This window comes from Stegostoma tigrinum, chromosome 1 (assembly GCF_030684315.1).
Source record: "Stegostoma tigrinum isolate sSteTig4 chromosome 1, sSteTig4.hap1, whole genome shotgun sequence".
Taxonomy (NCBI): domain Eukaryota; kingdom Metazoa; phylum Chordata; class Chondrichthyes; order Orectolobiformes; family Stegostomatidae; genus Stegostoma; species Stegostoma tigrinum.
In genome coordinates this window covers 115,231,727-115,251,667 of record NC_081354.1, presented here as the reverse complement: position 1 = coordinate 115,251,667, position 19,941 = coordinate 115,231,727, and the positions used below count along the sequence as shown (strand labels likewise).

Sequence of the window (19,941 nt, the reverse complement as noted above, 5' to 3'; positions counted from 1 at the left end):
TCATGATTTGATCTATTCTCTTCTTAAAATATTACATCATTATTTCTTTCATTTATTTAATATAGAATAGCACACATAGTTGCATTCCTATTGTATTTGTTCACTGACAATAGAGCACTTACTATAAAATAAATTAAACCAGTCACCAAATGAACCCTATCCAATCCATTTTACAATACTAAAGTAAATTTTTAACACATTAAAGTTTGAGTTCAAATCTTTATCATTAGAAATGGGTGGAATTGGCATGACACTGATGAGCTAAGTTGAACAGCGAGATAAACTAGAACAGTTTGGCACAAAGATTGATGAATATTTTGAGTGGACTATACAGGGTGATGATACAAGCCAATAAGACCAGTGACCTGGAATATGGACAGACGAAATCATCACTTTAACATCTAGGGGTTCCAATTAACCAGAAACTGAACTGGGCAGCCTTAACAGCCCATTTCACTAAGTTTATGGTCGTTCAATAGCAGTTCATTTGGTGTCAGAGATAGCAGGAAGTGCAGCTGCTGGAGAATCTGAGATAACAAGGTGTAGAGCTGGATGAACACAGTAGGCCAAGCAGCATCAGAGGAGCAGGAAAGCTGATGTTTCGGGCCTACACTCTTCTTCAGAAATGGGAGAGGGGAAGGGGGCTCTGAAATAAATAGGGAGAGAGGTGGAGGTGGATAGAAGATAGATAAAGAACAAGATAGGTGGAGAGGAAACACAGGCCAAAGAGGCGAGGATGGTGCCAGTAAAGGTGAGTGCAGGTGGAGAGTTAGGGAGTGGATAGGTCAGTCCAGGGAGGATGGGACAGGTCAAGGGGGTGGGATGAGGTTAGTAGGTAGGAGAAGGGGGTAGGGCTTGACGTGGGAGGAGGGGATAGGTGGGAGGAAAGACAGGTTAGGGAGGCAGGGACGAGCTGCGCTGGTTTTAGGGTGCAGTTGGGGAAGGGGAGATTTTGAAGCTTGTAAAGTCCACATTGATACTATTGGGCTGCAGGGTTCCCAAGTGAAATATGAGATGCTGTTCCTGCAGCCTTCGGGTAGCATCATTGTGGCACTGCAGTGGGTCCAGGATGGACATGTCGTCTGAGGAATGGGAAGGGGAGTTGAAATGGTTCACAACTCGGAGGTGCAGTTGTTTAGTACAAACCAAGCACAGGTGTTCCGCAAAGCGGTCCCCAAGCCTCCGCTTGGTTTCCCCAATGTAAAGGCCACAATGGGAACAGCGGATACAGTATACCACATTAGCAGATGTGTAGGTGAACATCTGCTTGATGTGCAAAGTCTTCCTGCTGCCTTTGATCGGGGTGAGGGGGGAGGTATAGGGGCAGGTGTAATACTTCCTGCAGTTACAGGGAAAAATGGTGGTGGGGCTGGAGGGGAGTGTGGAGCGGACAAGGTAGTCACAGAGAGAGTGGTCCCTCCAGAAAGCAGATAAGGGTGGGGAGGGAAAAATGTCTTTGGTGGTGGGGTCACATCACAGATGGAGGAAGTGTCGGAGGATGATGTGTAGGATCCGGAGGTTGGTGGGGTGGTATGTGAGGACAATGGGGATCCTGTTTTGGTTCATTTGGTGTTTCAGGATATGTCTGGGAATAGCCTATAGACCACAGAGTCCTTGTTATTGAACTGCTCAGGTTGAGGCCGAACAAAAATCTTCACATCTCTTTCCATACCTCCCTTGCCAACAATCTGCTGAAAAAGAGGGATGACTGTCTCTTCTTTGCTGCAGCCACTGTGTGGGTGTTTGGTGAGACTTTGGGTATGGAGGAGGATCTGATAGAGAGACCTTCTCATCACCAACCAAGCTGCATCTAGATACTTCAGAGATAATGGGAACTGCAGATGCTGGAGAATTCCAAGATAATAAAATGTGAGGCTGGATGAACACAGCAGGCCAAGCAGCATCTCAGGAGCACAAAAGCTGACGTTTCGGGCCTAGACCCTTCAATCAGCATCTAGATACTTGTTTATCATCACTGCTTTCTGGTAGTGCTGAATTGACAATCAAAAGAAACACTAGCAATTGTAACCCAGGAGGCAGAAGATATACTTTAAAGGGAGACTAAGTGGAACAAAAGGGTGAAAGCAAACCAGCTTCTTTTCCACCTCAGTCCATGCTTATACTCTATTTCTGTCCGCAGTCCATGATGGTATTATGTCTTTCTGAGTAGCTTCCTCTCCAGTAAGTCCTAGTTCAATCTATCCTTTCAAAACCTTTGACACAACCCAAGTCATGTGTTTATCCTGAATGAGTGAATAACTTGGATAATGTGTGCAGTAAATTCAGATCTCAAGAATTCCTCCCACAGTCTATTTGTATTTCCAGCCTTTTGGGATAGTAATAAGGTGCCAGTCATGGCCAGGCCTTCCATTTCAATGCCATCTGCCTCCCTCAGCCCTGTGGGATATGAAGCTGAGAAGATAGCAACCAGGACTGAGCATGTCTGAGCCCTCCAGCCTCAAGTGTTCCTTGGGTGAACAAAAACTCCAGTGGCAACAGGTACTACTGCAGGTAGGCTACCTCCACCCCAGCTACAAAACATGTCACTATTGAGATATAGAGGGAGGGAAAGAAAGGTGACTGAACAAGGACACACCCCAGACCATAGAGATACAGACTCCCTGTCGACAGACTGTACCCCAGCCCCTGAACTGTTATTGGAGGCCACCCCTATTGTGCTGGGAGACCCTGAGTGAAGTGTGTTTCCATAGACTAAGGACTACTTTGCGACATGGCCATTCAGTTGATGCACATGTAGTGTAGGTATGAGATTGACATAGCACATTGCTATACAGCAACATGATTGCCACTTAACTGCTGACAACCGTGACAAGCTGCTTGACTTTGTGTCTATACCTAAATAGTAGTAATACTGAAGGCATAACAGAAGTATTATGATCCTCCAAGCTCTAGCTGAGTAATAAAGTCAAGCAAGGCAAGGCAGAGTTGCCGTCAGCATTGAAGCCAGCACAAAGTGAGTGAGTGAATGCTAAGAGGGCCTGCAAGGAGCCCTGAGATGCTCCCTGTCCAATCCATGAATTGGGTGCCCACCAAGCATTTCAATGAGACAAGCTGGTGCAAACTATATTGCAGCATTGAAGTGTAGGAACTATTGTAAGTAGATCAGAGATGGGCCAAGTTGATGCAGTGAGGCTGGCATATGTTGGATTCTAATGACCATGAACACAGGGTGCGTGCAACCATTGCCGGTGGAGTATGTCCTGAGATTTTGGTGCCAGGTGTCCATGATGGATGTCTGCAGGATCTGTCACCAGGTCTCAGCTCTGATTTTATCAACAGGAATTCTTAGCATCTAGTTTCTATCCAGTGGGTGGGAGAAAAGGAAACTGCATATTAATAAAGGTGACAGTGAGTGATAATCCACGTTCGTAGGCCTCTCACCACTCAGTAGTAAGAATCTCACCAGCCATCCAATACTTGGTTGGAAAATGGAACTTCTTAATCTCAATGTCAAGAAGGTCCTCACTGGACATCTCATCCAATTTATGCAGCTTTCATACCATGGCTCACTTTCTCAGCAACTGGGAAGATTCCACCCTACAGTGATGAAGGGTCTAGGCCCGAAACGTCAGCTTTTGTGCTCCTGAGATGCTGCTTGGCCTGCTGTGTTCATCCAGCTTCACATTTTGTTATCTTGGATTCTCGTACATCTGCAGTTCCCATTATCACTGATACAATTTAGCCTCCTTATTTGAAAAAATGTATAATTTCAATAGAAGTTCAGTTTAAAATTCATTCAGTTCATTCCTAGGATGATGTCCTTATCTCATGAAGAAAGGTTGAATAAGCTGGCCTCTATCAATTAAAGTTTCAAATGTGGTCAAATCTTATTTAAACTTAATTTGATTCTAAGGGAATTTGATAAGTAAATGCTAGAGAGATGTTCTTGTGGGAGAGGCTTGAATTAGGGACACAGTTTAGAATAAGGGACTTTTTCATTAATGACTAACGATGAGAAGTTCTTTTCTCTCAGTTTGTTAGTCCATGGAATTCTGTTCCTACTAAAGTATTGGCTGGGTCATTGAATTTATTTTTTGGCTGAGTTAGATTTATTTTTGTCAGCCAAGAAAGACAAGGGCTATGCGTATCAGACAGGAAAGTGGATTCACAACACAACCAGATCAGGCATGATATGACTGTATGGTGGAGCAGGATAAAAGAGCCCAATGGTGTGCTCCTGCTGCTAAGTTCTGTGGTGCTTTGCAATCAGAAGCTCAGGTGATGATCAGTGGTGTTCCACAAAGTAGTCACCTGATTTTCGTTTGGTCTCCCCTTTGTAGAGTCTGCATTGAATACTGTATACTGATTGGTCAGAAAGACTTAAACCTAGACTTTCAGCCAGGTAAGGACTCTACCACAAGAGTCCATCAACCAAATGTTTTTTATACTAGTGCAAGCCCCTCAATGGGGAATGGAGGAAAGAGGTTAAATGCTGACAATCAATATTAAGAGTTCAGTGAATGAGCAAAATGGGTATCAACACATATCAGAGCTTAATTTATAGGACTTAATCAATTTGGGTTGCGGTTGGGTCTTTTCTGTCTCCATGTGTTGACACTCAGATTTCTAAATGAAAACGAGAGCTCATCCGAGGTTTGGGACTAATATGAATCAGATAACACAGAGCGCTGCCGCTTTATGTCCCAGTCCGCATCCCCTTTCTTCCTGTCTCCGCCCTCAGAGGCTGTCAGGAGCTCCTGGGGCCGGGATCACAAAGAAAGAGAGAAAGAAGATGCGGACAGGGTGTTGTTACTTGCTGCTAGCTGCTCTCTCGCTTTCTGCACTAGCACAGTTCGTGCCGCCGGTGAGTGAATGCATTCGCTGTTAATAAGTCACGGCCTTCCAGACTTGGCAACGCGGTTTCCGGGTTTTCACAGTAGTCCGGGGACCGACCAGATACTAACTGCGGAAGGTTCCTGTGTTACTGCAGAAAGGATTCTGATGTTTTTAACGTGTGTTATGAACTTTTATACTTTTTCACATGCATGCAGGAGCTGCGAGTGTCCTTTTGTGTACCTTTTGAGATTTTTTAAAATTTAATTATCTTCAATTTCACAGTTGTCAATATTTCAAGGAGGAAACGGTAATAATATTTAGAAACTGAGATCTTGTACATCCAAGATAACAAAGTGTGGAGGTGGATGAACACAGCAGGCCAAGCAGCATCTCAGGAGCACAAAAACTGACGTTTCGGGCCTAGACCCTTCATCAGAGAGGGTCTAGGCCCGAAACGTCAGCTTTTGTGCTCCTGAGATGCTGCTTGGCCTGCTGTGTTCATCCAGCCTCACATTTTATTATCTTGGAATTCTCCAGCATCTGCAGTTCCCATTATCTCTGATACTATCTTGTACATCCATGCCAGTTTTTCCGACTTGAATAGGGATGAAGATGGCGTTTTACCATCCACCACCCTTACCCATAACCTCATCGCATGCTTCTACAAAAATATTCTAAGTTTCATAAAATATAGTTGTTGGCCACGCCTTTGTCGACTGACTTCTTGCGCAGCTGGTCTCTCAGCTTTCGTAATTTTAAACTTCTCCAAAATTCACCATCCCATGACTGAACTGGATTGCTAATCGTGGTTGGAAATTCGTGGTTTTTGATCATGTGAATTGTTCTTGTGATATTTGATCCGGACGCTTAATCACATTGCGCTCTCCTGTGCTGCAGACACCTTACGTTGTCAGTCAGTGCACCATCACACAGCTCTAAATATTTGGTTTGCTTTGTTTACTGGTGAGTTAGCTGGCACAAATTTTAAATCAATGAACAAACAAGGAAATAAGCATTTTAAGGAAAAGTAATATTTAAATTAAAACTACTTCAATGGCGTTTCTTTGGTACTGAGCATGGTGAGAAACATCAGGTTTCATTTTTTTTAACTTCATCGTTAATGGGATGAGGGCGTCGGTGGCCAGGCAGCATTTATTGCCCATCCCTAATTGTCCTGGGGGCAGTTCAGAGTCAACCACATTGCTGGGAGTGTGGAGCCAGACCGGTAAGGATGGCAGTTTCCTTCCCTAAAGGACACTAGTGAACCAGATGGTTTTTTCCTGACAGTCGGCAATGGATTCATGCGCATCACTAGATTCTTGATTCCAGATTTTCATTGAATTCAAATTCCAACATCTGTTGCGGCAGGATTTGAACCTGTGTCCCCAGAATATAATGCTGGTCTCTGGATTAACAGTGCAGTGACAATACCATTAGACCCTTGCCTCCCCTTTGAGTCAGCACAAACATCTTTAGTATGTGACTGCTAACTAAAGTTTTCAGCAATCAAATTTGTAGCTTTTACTAGAAAATTAACAAAACTAAAACCAAACATAATTTAATTCATTAATTTCTGCAATCCATGACTCAAGCCCAGCTTTCAGAAGATGAAATGTAGTCTTTGAAGAAGAACCAAAGCTGTTTAATTTCCATAATTAAATAATTTTTTGGTTGTGAACATTTGGTCTTTTAACTCTCAGCTCTGTGCCCTGTTGACTATTGTTTAATTGATGCTTGAGTGTGCATCACTGTGTAGCTAATGCCACTGTCAGAGCAATGTAGATGGAAATACAGAATCACACCTGTGACTGACTCACTGAATGGCACAGCATTCCATCACTGCCAGGCTGTTGAAACAGCAACACTATATCCCTACTGGAAGGCTGGGAATGCCTGTGGAATTGCACAATGTTAAGAAATCTAAATCTTCAGGAGGGTAAGTAACTCAAGGAGGTAAAAAGATATCCCTAGCACGCACAACCTCCTCTGGTGAAAAACAAGTTTTTGTGTTTACGGTGCTAGTAATTCCTTTATAACAATGTATTGAAGCCTTCGGGCACCAACATTCTAAACAACACTTTTTGTCACAGTTGCAGGATTATAAAATGACCTCCCAATGCAGAGACTTGGCACTTATGAAAGCTGCATGCTACTGTATCACATTGCAAGACATTAGCAAACATTCTAATCTCAATGGGCAAATATTGTGCATGGAATATATAACAGGTTTCATTTTCAGCATAGGAGTAAAGACTATTCTTTAATTCTCAGTATAGTTCTCTCAACATAAATAAGCTTACTGGAAAAAAATTCATTATGTGCATCTACCTAACTACCTCACTGTTATTTTGCTGGAGTGCATTAGAGTTTATTTCAGTCCTGTGAAAATGTGGTGTCTGATAGTTTTATGGCAATCGATGATGATTTCATGGTCACTATAGAACTGGTTTTGTATTCCAGATTTATTAAATGATATTAAGTTCCATCAATGTGATTTGAACCCATGTCTCCAAAGCATTAGTATGGATTACACGTTCACTGACATTACCACTGCACTACCATCTTCCACATTCTTTGGGTTTCTCCTTTTTTTTTAGGATAATCCTGATCTAATGTCTTAAACTGGATTTACAAACATCGGAAATTATTTTTGACTGCACTTGTTCTTAAAACCTTTTTCATAAACATTTTGATCCAAATCCAAAAGAAAAGGGGGTAGTTGAAGTTCAACACAGAAATGTGAGATGATATACTTTAATAGGAAGAATGTGCATGGACAATATAAAGTGAGGGGATCAATTCTAAGTTGAGTGCAGAATCAGAGAAATCCTGATGCACGTGTACACATCATTGGAAGAACAACTGGAAAGAGCAGTTAATAAAGTACACAGTATCTTAGATTTTATTAATGGTTGCACAAGAGCAGAGAACTCATAAAACACCTGTTAGATCCCAGCTGGAGTCTTGTGTACAGTTCTACGTGTCACGCTGTAGGAAGGATGTGAACACGTTTTGAGAATAGTTGCACGGATGAGAAACATATATCTACAATGATAGATTGGAGAATTTAGCAGTGTTCCCATGGAGAGAATATGGTTAAGAGGAGATCTCGTAGAAGTTTTCAGCATCCTGGCAGGGTGCAACTGCGTAGAATAAATAGGAGAAATTGCTCCTGCTCGTAAAATACAAAATTGGCTTTAAGTTAGGAAACAGGGTAGTGCCAGAGGGCTGCATTTTAGGCTGGAGGCCTGTGACCAGCAGTTTGCTGCAAGGATCGGTCTTGGGTGTACTGCTTTTTGTCATTTCACATCCAAATCGTTTATGTAATATAGGAGGAATGGTGAGTAAGTTTGCAGATGACATCAAACTAGGTGGTGTAGTGGACAGTCAAGAGGTTATCTCAGAGTAAAACAGGATCTTGATCAGATGGGCCAATGGGCCAAGGAGTGAGAGATGGAGTTTACTTTAGATAAATGTGAGGTGATGCATTTTGGTAAAGCAAACCATAGCAGGACTTATACAGATAATGGAAGAGCCCTGGGGAGTTTTGCCAAACAAAGAATCATAGGGGCGCAGGTGCACAGTTCCTTGAAAGTGGAGTCGGAAGTAGACAGGGTGGTGAAGAAGGTGATTGACATGCTTGACCTCATTGGCCAGAACATTGAGTATAAAATAGTATGGAATCATGTTGCGGTCATACATTGGTGCCACTTTTGGAATATTAAAAACAATTCTGGTTGCACTTCTATTGGAAGGAATTTGTTAAATTTGAGCAAGTGCAGAAAAGATTCACAAGGATGTTGCAGGGACCTGGAGGGTTTGAGTTATAGAGGTAGGCTGAATAGAGTTATTTTACCTGGAGCGTCGGAGGTTGAGGGGTAACTTTAGAGGTTTATAAAATCATAAGGCACATGGATAGGGTGAATAGACCAGGTCTTTTTTTCCCTAGGGTAAGGGAGTCCAAAACTAGACAGCATAGGTGTAAGGCGAGAGGGGAAATATTTAAAAAGGACCTAAGGAATAACTTTGTCACACAGAGAGTGATGTGTGTATGAAACAAGCTGCCAAAGTGATGGAGGTAGGTAAAATGGCAACATTTAAAAGGCATCTGGATGGGTGCATGAATAGGAAGGGTTTAGAGCGATATCGGCCAAATATTGACAAATGGGACTAGGTCAGATTGGGATGCCTGGTCAACAAGGGCAAATTGGATCAAAGATTCTGTTTCCATGCTGTGTGACTCTATAAATCAAGAACAGGAGGGTGCAGGTGTAAAGTAATTTGCAGAAGATACAATGAAATGCGAGAAAAGCTTTTTCACACAATGAGTAGATAGGGTATGGAATGCACTGTGTGGAATTATGGTGGAAGCAGGGTCTATGGAGGCATTCAAGACAACATTGTTTATTTAAATAATCATCTAATGTGCAGGTGTAAGGGGAAGAGGCAGTTCAATGACACTAAGTTTATAATGGTCATTTGATGAGCTGGTGCAGACTTGATGGACTGAATGGCCTCCTTCTGCACCATAATGACACTGTGGTATCATGCTAGCCAATCTGCGTAGTGAATTTCAGTGGCTGAATGGATGAAGTTAAGGATTAAGGGATTAAATGAGGAAGAGTCTCAGTCCAGATTTAGCCAATTTAGCTGATAGTGATGGACACTGACGTAAAAGATTCGGGGCAAAACCCTCAAGCTGCTGTTGGATTTTTAAGCATTTCACAGTCATTTCAATATTGACTTTGTGGCATGGGATTTTTTTGTACAGTCAGATGTTTCCACTTGTCTAGCATCTTTTAAACGGATCCAGATCACTCCAGAATTGGGAGCAGGTGCTTTTTGCATAGATGTGACCATTGAGTATGACATTCTTGATGTAAAATTGAACTGGTTCTGGCTCTATTACACCCAGGTCTTGTACTTTGCAGAAATGCTTTCCAGACCTGCGACCAAAAATGCATGAAATGCCGGTTTCCTAATGTCAGTTGTGAATTTCAGAATCTTCTGTTTATATTTTCTGAGCAACTGTCTCTGGTTCCTAGAGCTTGTGGTAACATGGAACTGCACGATTACTGATAGACCATTCTTCATTTGGAAGTCACTTTGACTTCAAGTCCCTGGCTATAAGTGAAGTGGAGTTCTTTTTATTGTGCTTTATCATTCCGTCACTTGCTTCCTAATTTTCTCTCCCGTGTATTGGTCATGTCAAAATACATCAGGCTGCCCTTGGAGTGATTCAGGAATGAATGAATTTCTATCAGCTCCTGTATCACCTCCTGTTATATTTACTGCAAGAATAACCAAGAGCACAGATTTGTGCTTAAGAAGGTCAAACGGTTAGTTTATTGTGACTGCTCCAGTTATTTAAGTCAAAATGATTGGTATTTTAGCAAATAACTTCCATAAAAATTAAAATTAGAATGAAGGACCGATATCATTTCCAGCTTCATAAGATTGCTGGAGATCTGTTACTTGTGTAAAGCTTCTCTTTCTAGAGTTGAAAAAGCTGCACAGAAAATCTAGAGTCTGTTATAAAATGTTTAGTAGCAGAGCACTTGGAAAACAGGATCAGGCAGAGTCATGGTATAGAACACAGCAGGCTAAGCAGCGTCAGAGGAGCAGGAAGGCTGACGTTTCGAGTTGAGACCCTTCTTCAGAAATGGGGGAAGGGGAGGGAGCTTCTGAAATAAATAGGGAGAGGTGGAGGCAGATAGAAACCAAGCGGAGGCTTAGGGACCGCTTTGCAAAATACCAACACTCTGTTTGCACTAAACAACCGCACCTTCCGGTCACGAACCATTTCAACTCCCCCTCCCATTCTGCAGACAACATGTCCATCCTGGGCCTCCTGCAGTGCCACAATGATGCCACCCGAAGGTTGCAGGAACAGCAACTCATATTCTGCTTGGGAACCCTGAGCCCAATGGTATCAATGTGGACTTCAGCTTCAAAATCTCCCCTCCCCCTTCTGCATCCCAAAGCCATCCCAGCTCGGCCCCGCCTCTCTAACCTGTCCTTCCTCCCACCTCAAGCCCCACCCCCATCTCCCACCTCATCCCACCCCCTTGACCTGTCCATCCTCCCTGACTGACCTAACTCCCCACCTACACTCACCTTTACTGGCTCCATCCCCACCACTTTGACCAGTCTGACCCATCTCCACCTATCTTCTCCACTATCCATCTTCTATCCACCTCCCCCTCTCTCCCTATTTATTTCAGATCTCCGCCCCCCCCCCTCCCCTCCCCATTTCTGAAGAAGGGTCTAGGCCCAGAACGTCAGCCTTCCTGCTCCTCTAATGCTGCTTGGCCTGCTGTGTTCATCCAGCTGTACACAAAATTATAATCATCTAGTTGTGACAGGTTACATAAGCTACAGCATTATTCTGACAATCTACATACAGAGCAAATTAGTTTTCTGCACATTGACATGTCTTGTATTGGTGTATTTTTAAAATATTAAACAGTTTTACGGAAGTTAATTTTTTTTGATATTATGTGAAAAGAAGGCTGAGCATTTTTTAACACCTTACTTTCTTCAAGCAGTATACTGAAGATTGCAGAAGAGGCACGTATCCACCATCTGGTCCCACGTAAGTCTGAAAAAGTTTTTGTACCAACTTTTCACTGAGCCAAACTTCTCATTCATTAAGTTGCACTTCCTTTATTTCACAAGCAATGAACCTACAGGTGTAATTTTACTGATGTGATGAGTATTCCATCTTAATTACTTTTCCTGACATAAGGCCGATGGATATGTCAGCAAACAAGAAATTAAATATTTTGTTCTGTACAGCTGCCTGAGAGTGATGGGTGCTGCTGGAGTTTGAAATTACTATTTATTTTGTGTATGCTGTTCTAAGCCTTAAAGTTATTTGTGAAATATATACCCGCAAATTTTTCAATAGATGACAGCCGCCCGTGCAAACAATATTTGTAACGTGTCCTCTCTCCAGAGGTTTAAGGTCACTGAAATGCATCTAGTATTTGAATCCAAGCTGCGAGTGGAAGTTTGGCAAAAATCACCCATTGGTGGTCTCAGATGAAGTTTCTTCACTGATTTCAACCAAACATTTTTAAACAGATACCATGGTTGGAGAATGATGTGTTAATTTTACCATCAGAAAGATTAATATTGCTTACTTGACACATTCACTGTTCAAAATCTATGCATTATAAAACTATTTTGCGCACATTTTGCCATTTTTTATGAAGACTAAAGAATTCAAATCTTCTTTATTTTGAATAAACAACTTGTATTCCTCATCTCAGTATGTATTCCTTTTAATTAAAGGAATGACTGAAACATACAATATATTTTTAAATATTACTATTACCTTGTATATTTGCTTAAAACGTATCTATTGTAATATCAGTATCAATACCATGGATTAACCTTTTCTCCGTTTAATATAACATTGTAATAAAAGTAGATACTGTGTATGTTTACAGGTTTAAAGGCATTGTTCCTTGGTACAAGATAAATCTTGACTTAGCTCCACGCGTGAGGTGGAACCAGTTGATTAATGAGAAGAAAGTGGAGGTATGAAGCTGTCATTTTGTATTCTTACTACTGCATAGCAAAATGTAACAGTTGACTTATGTTGATAGTTTTGAGTTTGTGCGTCCACTACAGCTGTGTTACGTAAATCAGGGACACCCAGGTTTGAATGTTGCCAGTAGAAAGTGGACCTTTCTTCCTAATGTTGGCGATACAGGCATTGAAATGGATCTCCACTACTACCAGGCAGCCTGTCCCTCGCATCCAGATTCAAAATAAGCTTAGATGTTACATGAGGACAAAGTGATTCCTCATAAACAAGCTAAACACTCATTATCGAAGCTTATATGGGAATAAAGCCTTTGAACAACTGAAGAAGCTGTACCGCGGAGGTAGGGAAAAAGAAGATACGAGTTTTGCAGAAAAGAGTGGATGAGAAAGAGGAACAATATTTTACTAAAATGTGTTGAGTGGATTTAATAGCTTTAAGTAATAGCTGGCAGCATGGATCAATTTAAGTAGTTGCGTTTGGAATAGTGGTACTAAATTTTATTACAACCTTTACAATGTTTAATTATAGTTAACTTTAACTGTTTTCAAATCACAAAGTTTTTACTAATGCTGGATTCTGCATTAACTTTGAGTCATTTGCTAACACTCCATAACAAGTGCAAAAGTCAAGGTTGAGATACTAACTTATGAATGAGATGTTAAACCAAGACTTTGGTATGCTCCCTTGTGTACAAATGAAAGGTCTCATGGTACTATTCCAAAGTAAGGTGAGAGTATTATCTCTCAATCAATATCACAAGAGATGGATTTTCACTTTATTATCACCACTTGTCTTCTGCATTTCTTACATTACAGTAGCAACTACACTTTCAATGTGCTTCATAGACTGTGAAGTGGCTTGAGGTACATGGAACATTACAGCACAGTACAGGCCCTTCGGCCCTCTGTTGTGCCGACCTGTCGTACCGATCTCAAGCCCATCTAACCTACACTATTCCATGCACATCTATATGCTTGTCCAATGACGACTTAAACGTACCTAAAGTTGGCGAATCTACTACCATTGCAGGCAAAGCATTCCATTCCCTTACTACTCTCTGAGTAAAGAAACTACCTCTGACATCTGTCCAATATCTTTCACCCCTCAATTTAAAGCTATGCCCCCTCATGCTCGCCGTCACCATCCTAGGAAAAAGGCTCTCCCTATCCACCCTATCTAACCTTCTGATTATTTTATATGTTTCAATTAAGTCACCTCTCAACCTTCTTCTCTCTAATGAAAACAGCCTCAAGTCCCTCAGCCTTTCCTCGTAAGGCCTTCCCTCCATACCAGGCAACATCCTAGTAAATCTCCTCTGCACCCTTTCCAAAGCTTCCACATCCTTCTTATAATGCGATGACCAGAACTGTACACAATACTCCAAGTGCGGCCGCACCAGGGTTTTGTACAGCTTCACCATAACCTCTTGGTTCCGGAACTTGATCCCGCTATTAATAAAAGCTAAAACACCGTATGCCTTCTCAACAGCCCTGTCAACCTGGGTGGCAACTTTCAAGGATCTGTGTACATGGACACCGAGATCTCTCTGCTCATCTACACTAATAAGAATCTTACCATTAGCCCTGTACTTTGCCTTTCGGTTACTCCTACCAAAGTGCATCACCTCACACTTGTCTGCATTAAACTCCATTTGCCACCTCTCAGCCCCGCTCTGCAGCTTATCTATGACTCTCTGCAACCTACAGCATCCTTCGTCACGATCCACAACTCCACCGACCTTAGTATCATCTGCAAATTTACTAATCCATCCTTCTACGCCCTCATCTAGGTCATTTATAAAAATGACAAACAGCAGTGGACCCAACACCGACCCTTGCGGTACACCACTAGTAACTGGTCTCCAGGATGAACATATCCCATCAACTACCATCCTCTGTCTTCTTTCAGCAAGCCAATTTCCGATCCAAACTGCTATATCTCCCACAATTCCATTCCTCCGCATTTTGTACTATAGCCTATTGTGGGGAACCTTATCGAACGCCTTGCCGAAACCCATATACACCACATCAACCCTTTCTCTCATCTACCTGTTTGGTTACCTTCTCAAAGAACTCAATAAGGTTTGTGAGGCACGACCTTCCCTTCACAAAACCGTGCTAACTATCCTGAATCAATTTATTCTTTTCTGGATGATTATAAATCCTATCCCTTATAACCTTTTCCAACACTTTACCAACAACTGAGGTAAGGCTCACTGGTCTATAATTACCAGGGTTGTCTCTACTCCCCTTCTTGAACAGGGGAACCACATTTGCTATCCTCCAGTCATCTGGCACTATTCCTGTAGACAATGATGAGTTAAAGATCAATGCCAAAGGCTAGGCAATCTCCTCCCTGGCTTCCCAGAGAATCCGAGGATAAATCCCATCCGGCCCAGGGGACTTATCTATCTTCACCTTCTGAAGGATTTCTAATACCTCTTCTGTGTGAACCTCAATCCCACCTAGTCTAGTAGCCTGTATCTCAGTATTCTCCTCGACAACATTGTCGTGGGACATGCTGTATGAATACAAATTATTTTTCACAGTTCCATTCCAGAGTGACCTCTGACATTTGCTTTTCTTGTTTTTTTTTGAAAAATTGATGTAATAGGCCAGTACCTGAGCATTAGCATCAAAGTGCATACCTAACATTTTGTGTATATTAATTCATCTTTGGGAGTATAGAAATGCAATTTTGAAACTTTTTTTTAAAGAAAAAAGTGAACTGTGTCATTTTGAAAATGCTGGATTCAAGAAGCCTGTGTGCGCCTCTTTCTCTCCTCCACCCCTAGTCTCTCCCCAGTCTCTCCTAGTTATGTTATCATTTTGAAAAATGAACCTTTGATACAGAATTGTGTATACCGTTGGTGCTGCATACAGTTAAACTAGCTTGTAATTTTATTGTTCATTCAAATAACCTGTGACCTTACAATGCAACTTTTTGATGAATTTCAGCTGACCAGTTTAATCCAGGTGATCAAGGAATTGGCAAATGATTTCTTTCCAAGTGGAAAACTAATAGAAATAGTGGATAACAATTTGGTAAGGATATGTTTGTGGTATTGGTTCCATGATTTATATTATTTGAATGTGATGTGGGAAAGTTATGTAAATGGCTGTTGAATTACCTGAGCCTAGAGTTTTTATTTTCAATGGATTTTTCAGAAATTCTGTCTATTCCATCATCTCCCCCGCCGATATATTCTGTCAACCAGTGCAAAGGCTGTCAATTGGAACCATTGCCAAGTAAATATTGGTGAACTTTTTCCACTAGTTTTCAAAATACTGTGCCAGAAGCAGACCCCATCCCTTTAGGATTTGTGCTAATTGTGCTCATTTGCAAGTGACGAGTCTCCAAAAATTCAGCTTTTGACTCCAAGGCCACCAATTATGTTTTGAGTAGAATTTAGTTTTAAATTTAACATTACACCCCAAACCAACTATGAAATAGTTTTATCAATAAATTTTATAGCCTGTGACGTGGGTGGTGGGTTCATACTGAATTAAATTCTTAATTATTTTGTGAAAATCAATTTTCAACTAATTTTGCCAAGCTTACCACTGTTAAATATACCAAGGAATGTGATTAAAGCATTTTTAAAATTACTTTTCAAATGCAGCTCCATCATTCAATTCCACAGTAAATTTCTATCTGTTAAAGAACTACATTTGAGTGCAAATTCATGCTGTGATTTGTTAATTCTTCCTGAAACAGATTCTCTGCTCCATGTCCTAGAGCAATCCTGAGGTTTTGAATTTCATACGGTTGGTTGTTTGTCAGATCTGACTACATTGCTTTTATAGGCATGTCCTTTTCCCTTTCCACCAACTAGACATGAGACAATATAAGAACGTCAGCTAGTATCTACTGTTTACACTACCTCCCATTATAATTTTTCCTAACTTGTATTCCAGCATTGCCTCTTCACTTAGCTAATTTTAAGTGGAGTTAAATTGTTCCTGAATTCTCAACTTGAACGGCAAATGCATAGATTAGATCTGACAAAATGATGCTCTACATTTTCAGATTTTGGTATATGTAGAACAAGTTTTAAATGCAGTTTTTCTTTCAGGGTCCACTGGTGGACACACTTCCTTCACCATTTAATGAAGAACTAAAAGGAATTGCAGATGTGTCAGGAGTGCCGCTAGGTATGATACAGACTTGTAAAATAGATGCGATTTCACATAGGAACTTCATTATGTGGTGTAATCTATTAATGTGAATGTTGTTACTTAATAAATGTTGCTTCATTTATATTAAACCACTGTATTTCTCCTCCCAGCTATTATGTCTCTTAACTGCTCAAAGAATTAAGGTTTGGTAAATAATTGTATCTTTCAGGCCAATTCTAATTGGTTTCTCTTGGCATTTTCATTATTAGGTCCTCTGCACTTTTACTTGATTTCTAGGCCCTATCACAGCATCTTGAAACGACTTACCAATGTCATTCCCTTCGTTTCAGCTCTATTTTCGTCTTATTGATACTTCTGAATTTTATTTGGTCGCACAGTGAGTCATCCCGTGATGACGCTAGAGCTTCAAACCTGAGAATATAAATTTGCACTGGGCCAATATTTTTAACCTTCCTTTCATACCATTCCCTATCTCTTAGTCATCCATTGTTCCTCCCTTACTGCTTGTTCACCACTTCACAGTTGTAACTGTACACTGAAACACGTATTCCAGAAATATATCTTCATCTCTGATCTATCTGGTTGAATCCTTTTAAAGTTCTGAAACTTTAACCTTGCAAAGTGACACTTACTGCAATGTTGGCCCAAGTGCTACATTTGAGATGCTTTCTTTTTAATGTTTAGATATTACTGAAAAACAAAACTTTAAATATATACATAAATGTCAGACTTGGGAGCTGGATCAGGTCATTAAAACCTTTTCAGCCTGCTTCAACATTGAATAAAGTCGTGACTGATATGAATTTCTCAACTCCACTTACCTGTCTGTTCACCACAACCCTCAACTCCCTTTTCTGTCAAAAATTCTATTAAAGCCTGGAATAAATCTAATGGCCTATCCTCTCTCGCTTTCTAGCGAAAAGAATTCCACATACTATGAACTGACCTGCTGTTGCGTAGTTTAAGATGCAGAACTCGAATGTCAATACACCTGCTATCAGTTGCTTGCACAGTGTCCATCTTTTGTCATCGTATCCCATTTGAGGCTTTGTTCATGAAGATGACCATGATAAACCACTGTAGAGGTTGGCTGTTACAGTTTGATGTGTGCATCATTCCGTAAGATTAACAGCAGTGTTAATTATAATGACGCTTGCCTTAATCAGTAATTTTCTCTCTGAATTCCCTTGGCTTCAAACTGGATTGGTTTTACAAAAATGAATTGAATTTGAAGTAGCATGAGTGCTATTCATACTTCTAAATTGCTTATAAATAGGCTCTGTATCCCTAATATTCTGAATGAAGGAAATCTTACCACTGACCAGATATTCAGTGAAATATTCTGAAGTATATGCAGCTATAACCAGGTTTCTGTAAGTAATTGTTCACTGTTTAACCATTTCTATTTTTAGTAAACTTTTACTATATTTTAGCCAAGCAACAGCAACCAACAATGCTTACAGTTAATTCTTTCACGAACTCGACAAGAAATCACACTCACGTCATACATTGTGATCCCTTTTCAGATGAGTGACTTTACAGTAGCTACTGAACTGGATAATTGTGCCAAAGGAATGATTAGTATTTCATGTTGTTATATTGTCTCCTCTAGAGCGCATTAGATCATGAAGTAACTCTTGTTTATCCTGGAGCTTTTGAATCAACCTTGCGTTGGCTGAAATAAATTTGGGAATCAATTATTAATTTACTTTGTAGTAGAAGCAACCCTTCTAGCTCAAACTGTACATTCATCTTCTTGTCCAATCTTGGTTTCAAAAGATTATACCATAAACGTGGTATAGAAAACACTACTTCACAGACATACTTTGACGTTAGGCTTTTACCCATTGTTGGGATTATATGAAGAGAGGTAGTGAAGTTACTCTGCTTTCCGTTCATGATTATGGACTTTTTGATGGTGACACATGGTGCCCAAAGTGGGCATGTTTTTATTTTTCACAAACCATATCATTCTTCCTTTGATCATTAAAAAAAATCAAGACAAAAAGGAGGAGAAACTTTAGTCCGGCTTTTACGTTAAAATATGTGCAGGTGTGATTTGCAGAAATTGGGGGCAGCGTTTAAACTGAAATGTTAAACTTACAGATTTGCTTTTATTCCTTAACCTTATTCCTAACATTTTTTCGCTCTATAGGAGAAGTTATGCTGTTTAATATCTTCTATGAAGTATTCACGGTGTGCACGTCCCTTGTAGCTGAAGATAATGCAGGTACGTCATTAACTTTCTCAGCAACATCTGTCGGGTCACATTATATTGGAAGTGATAATTAACTGAATCCTTTACATTCCTTGACGGCAAGATATATACCAATCTTTGAGATCTTTGTTTAGTCACAGTTTGGCTTATTAGACAAAATATTGCCCATGCATCAGATCACCATCCCGATTTACATCATCTGTTAACTACTTCATTCCTTAATTTGTACATCCCTCCATGTTCCTGCCAGACATAGTGGATTTTTTTTTCAAGGCTGCTTCTTCCTCACCCAGTTGTTTCAAATATTACTTGCATCGTTCAGGCTGATGTAGCAGAAGAACTGAATATATTTATCTTTGACTTTTAGGGAGGCTGTACCATGCTAGAAATCTGGATTTTGGATTATTCCTTGGGTAAGAAACTGAGCTGATTTTATATTTAGGGACCAGAGCCGCCTTATCTTTTTAAGATTAACATTTTCTTCACTTTTCACGGCGGAAGACACTAGTAGCATACCAGACCTTTAAGAGGGTCAGGAGGCAGAGGTGAGTGCATTATTCATTCATAATCTGGGGGACAAAGGAACTGACGGAAGTGTTGCTAAGTTTGCAGATGACACTAAAGTAGGTGCATCACCTAAGGAGAAGGTGCTGGGGAAGTTGAAAGCTCTGAAGTTGGATAAATCACCTGGACCAGACGGACTACACCCCAGATTTCTAAGAAGATAGCTGAGGACACTATACAGGCATTGTTGGTGAGCTTTCAGGAATTACTGGAGTCAGGGAAGGTTCTAGAAAATGGTTAATGTAACAGCCCTGTTTAGGAAGGGAGGGAGACACAAGACAGGAAATTATAGGCTGGTTAGCCTAACCTCAGTCACTGGTAAGATTATTAAGGAAGAGATTATGGAGTACTTGGAAGTGCTTAGTAAAATACAGCAGTGACAGCATGGCTTTGTCAAGGGGAAATCATGATGCGTATATCTGCTAGAATTCTTTGAGGAAGTAATGATCAAGTTAGACAAAGGAGAGCTAATGGACATGCCTTCTGGAAATCCAGACTGATCCTTTGACAAGATGCTGCATAAGAAGCTGCTAAATAAAACAAGCCCATGGCATTAGGGGCAAGATACTGGCATGGATAGAAGATTGGCTGACTGGAAGAAGACAGTGAGGGGACAAATGGTTATTTTTTTTTCCAGGATAGCAGCTGGTGACTAGTGGAGTTCCACA

General features: G+C 40.8%; 1 protein-coding gene across 1 annotated transcript in view; it reads left to right on the top strand.

Annotated features, from left to right (window-relative positions):
* The first annotated feature begins 4,627 nt into the window (after positions 1-4,627).
* Positions 4,628-19,941, top strand: part of asah1b (N-acylsphingosine amidohydrolase (acid ceramidase) 1b) — a 29,042-nt gene continuing 13,728 nt past the window's right edge. The window contains exons 1-7 of the mRNA XM_048545122.2: positions 4,628-4,825; positions 11,346-11,392; positions 12,252-12,342; positions 15,310-15,396; positions 16,428-16,506; positions 18,647-18,721; positions 19,077-19,122. Of these exons, the coding sequence (XP_048401079.2) occupies positions 4,628-4,825; positions 11,346-11,392; positions 12,252-12,342; positions 15,310-15,396; positions 16,428-16,506; positions 18,647-18,721; positions 19,077-19,122 (623 nt within the window). The remainder of the gene's footprint in view (positions 4,826-11,345; positions 11,393-12,251; positions 12,343-15,309; positions 15,397-16,427; positions 16,507-18,646; positions 18,722-19,076; positions 19,123-19,941) is intronic.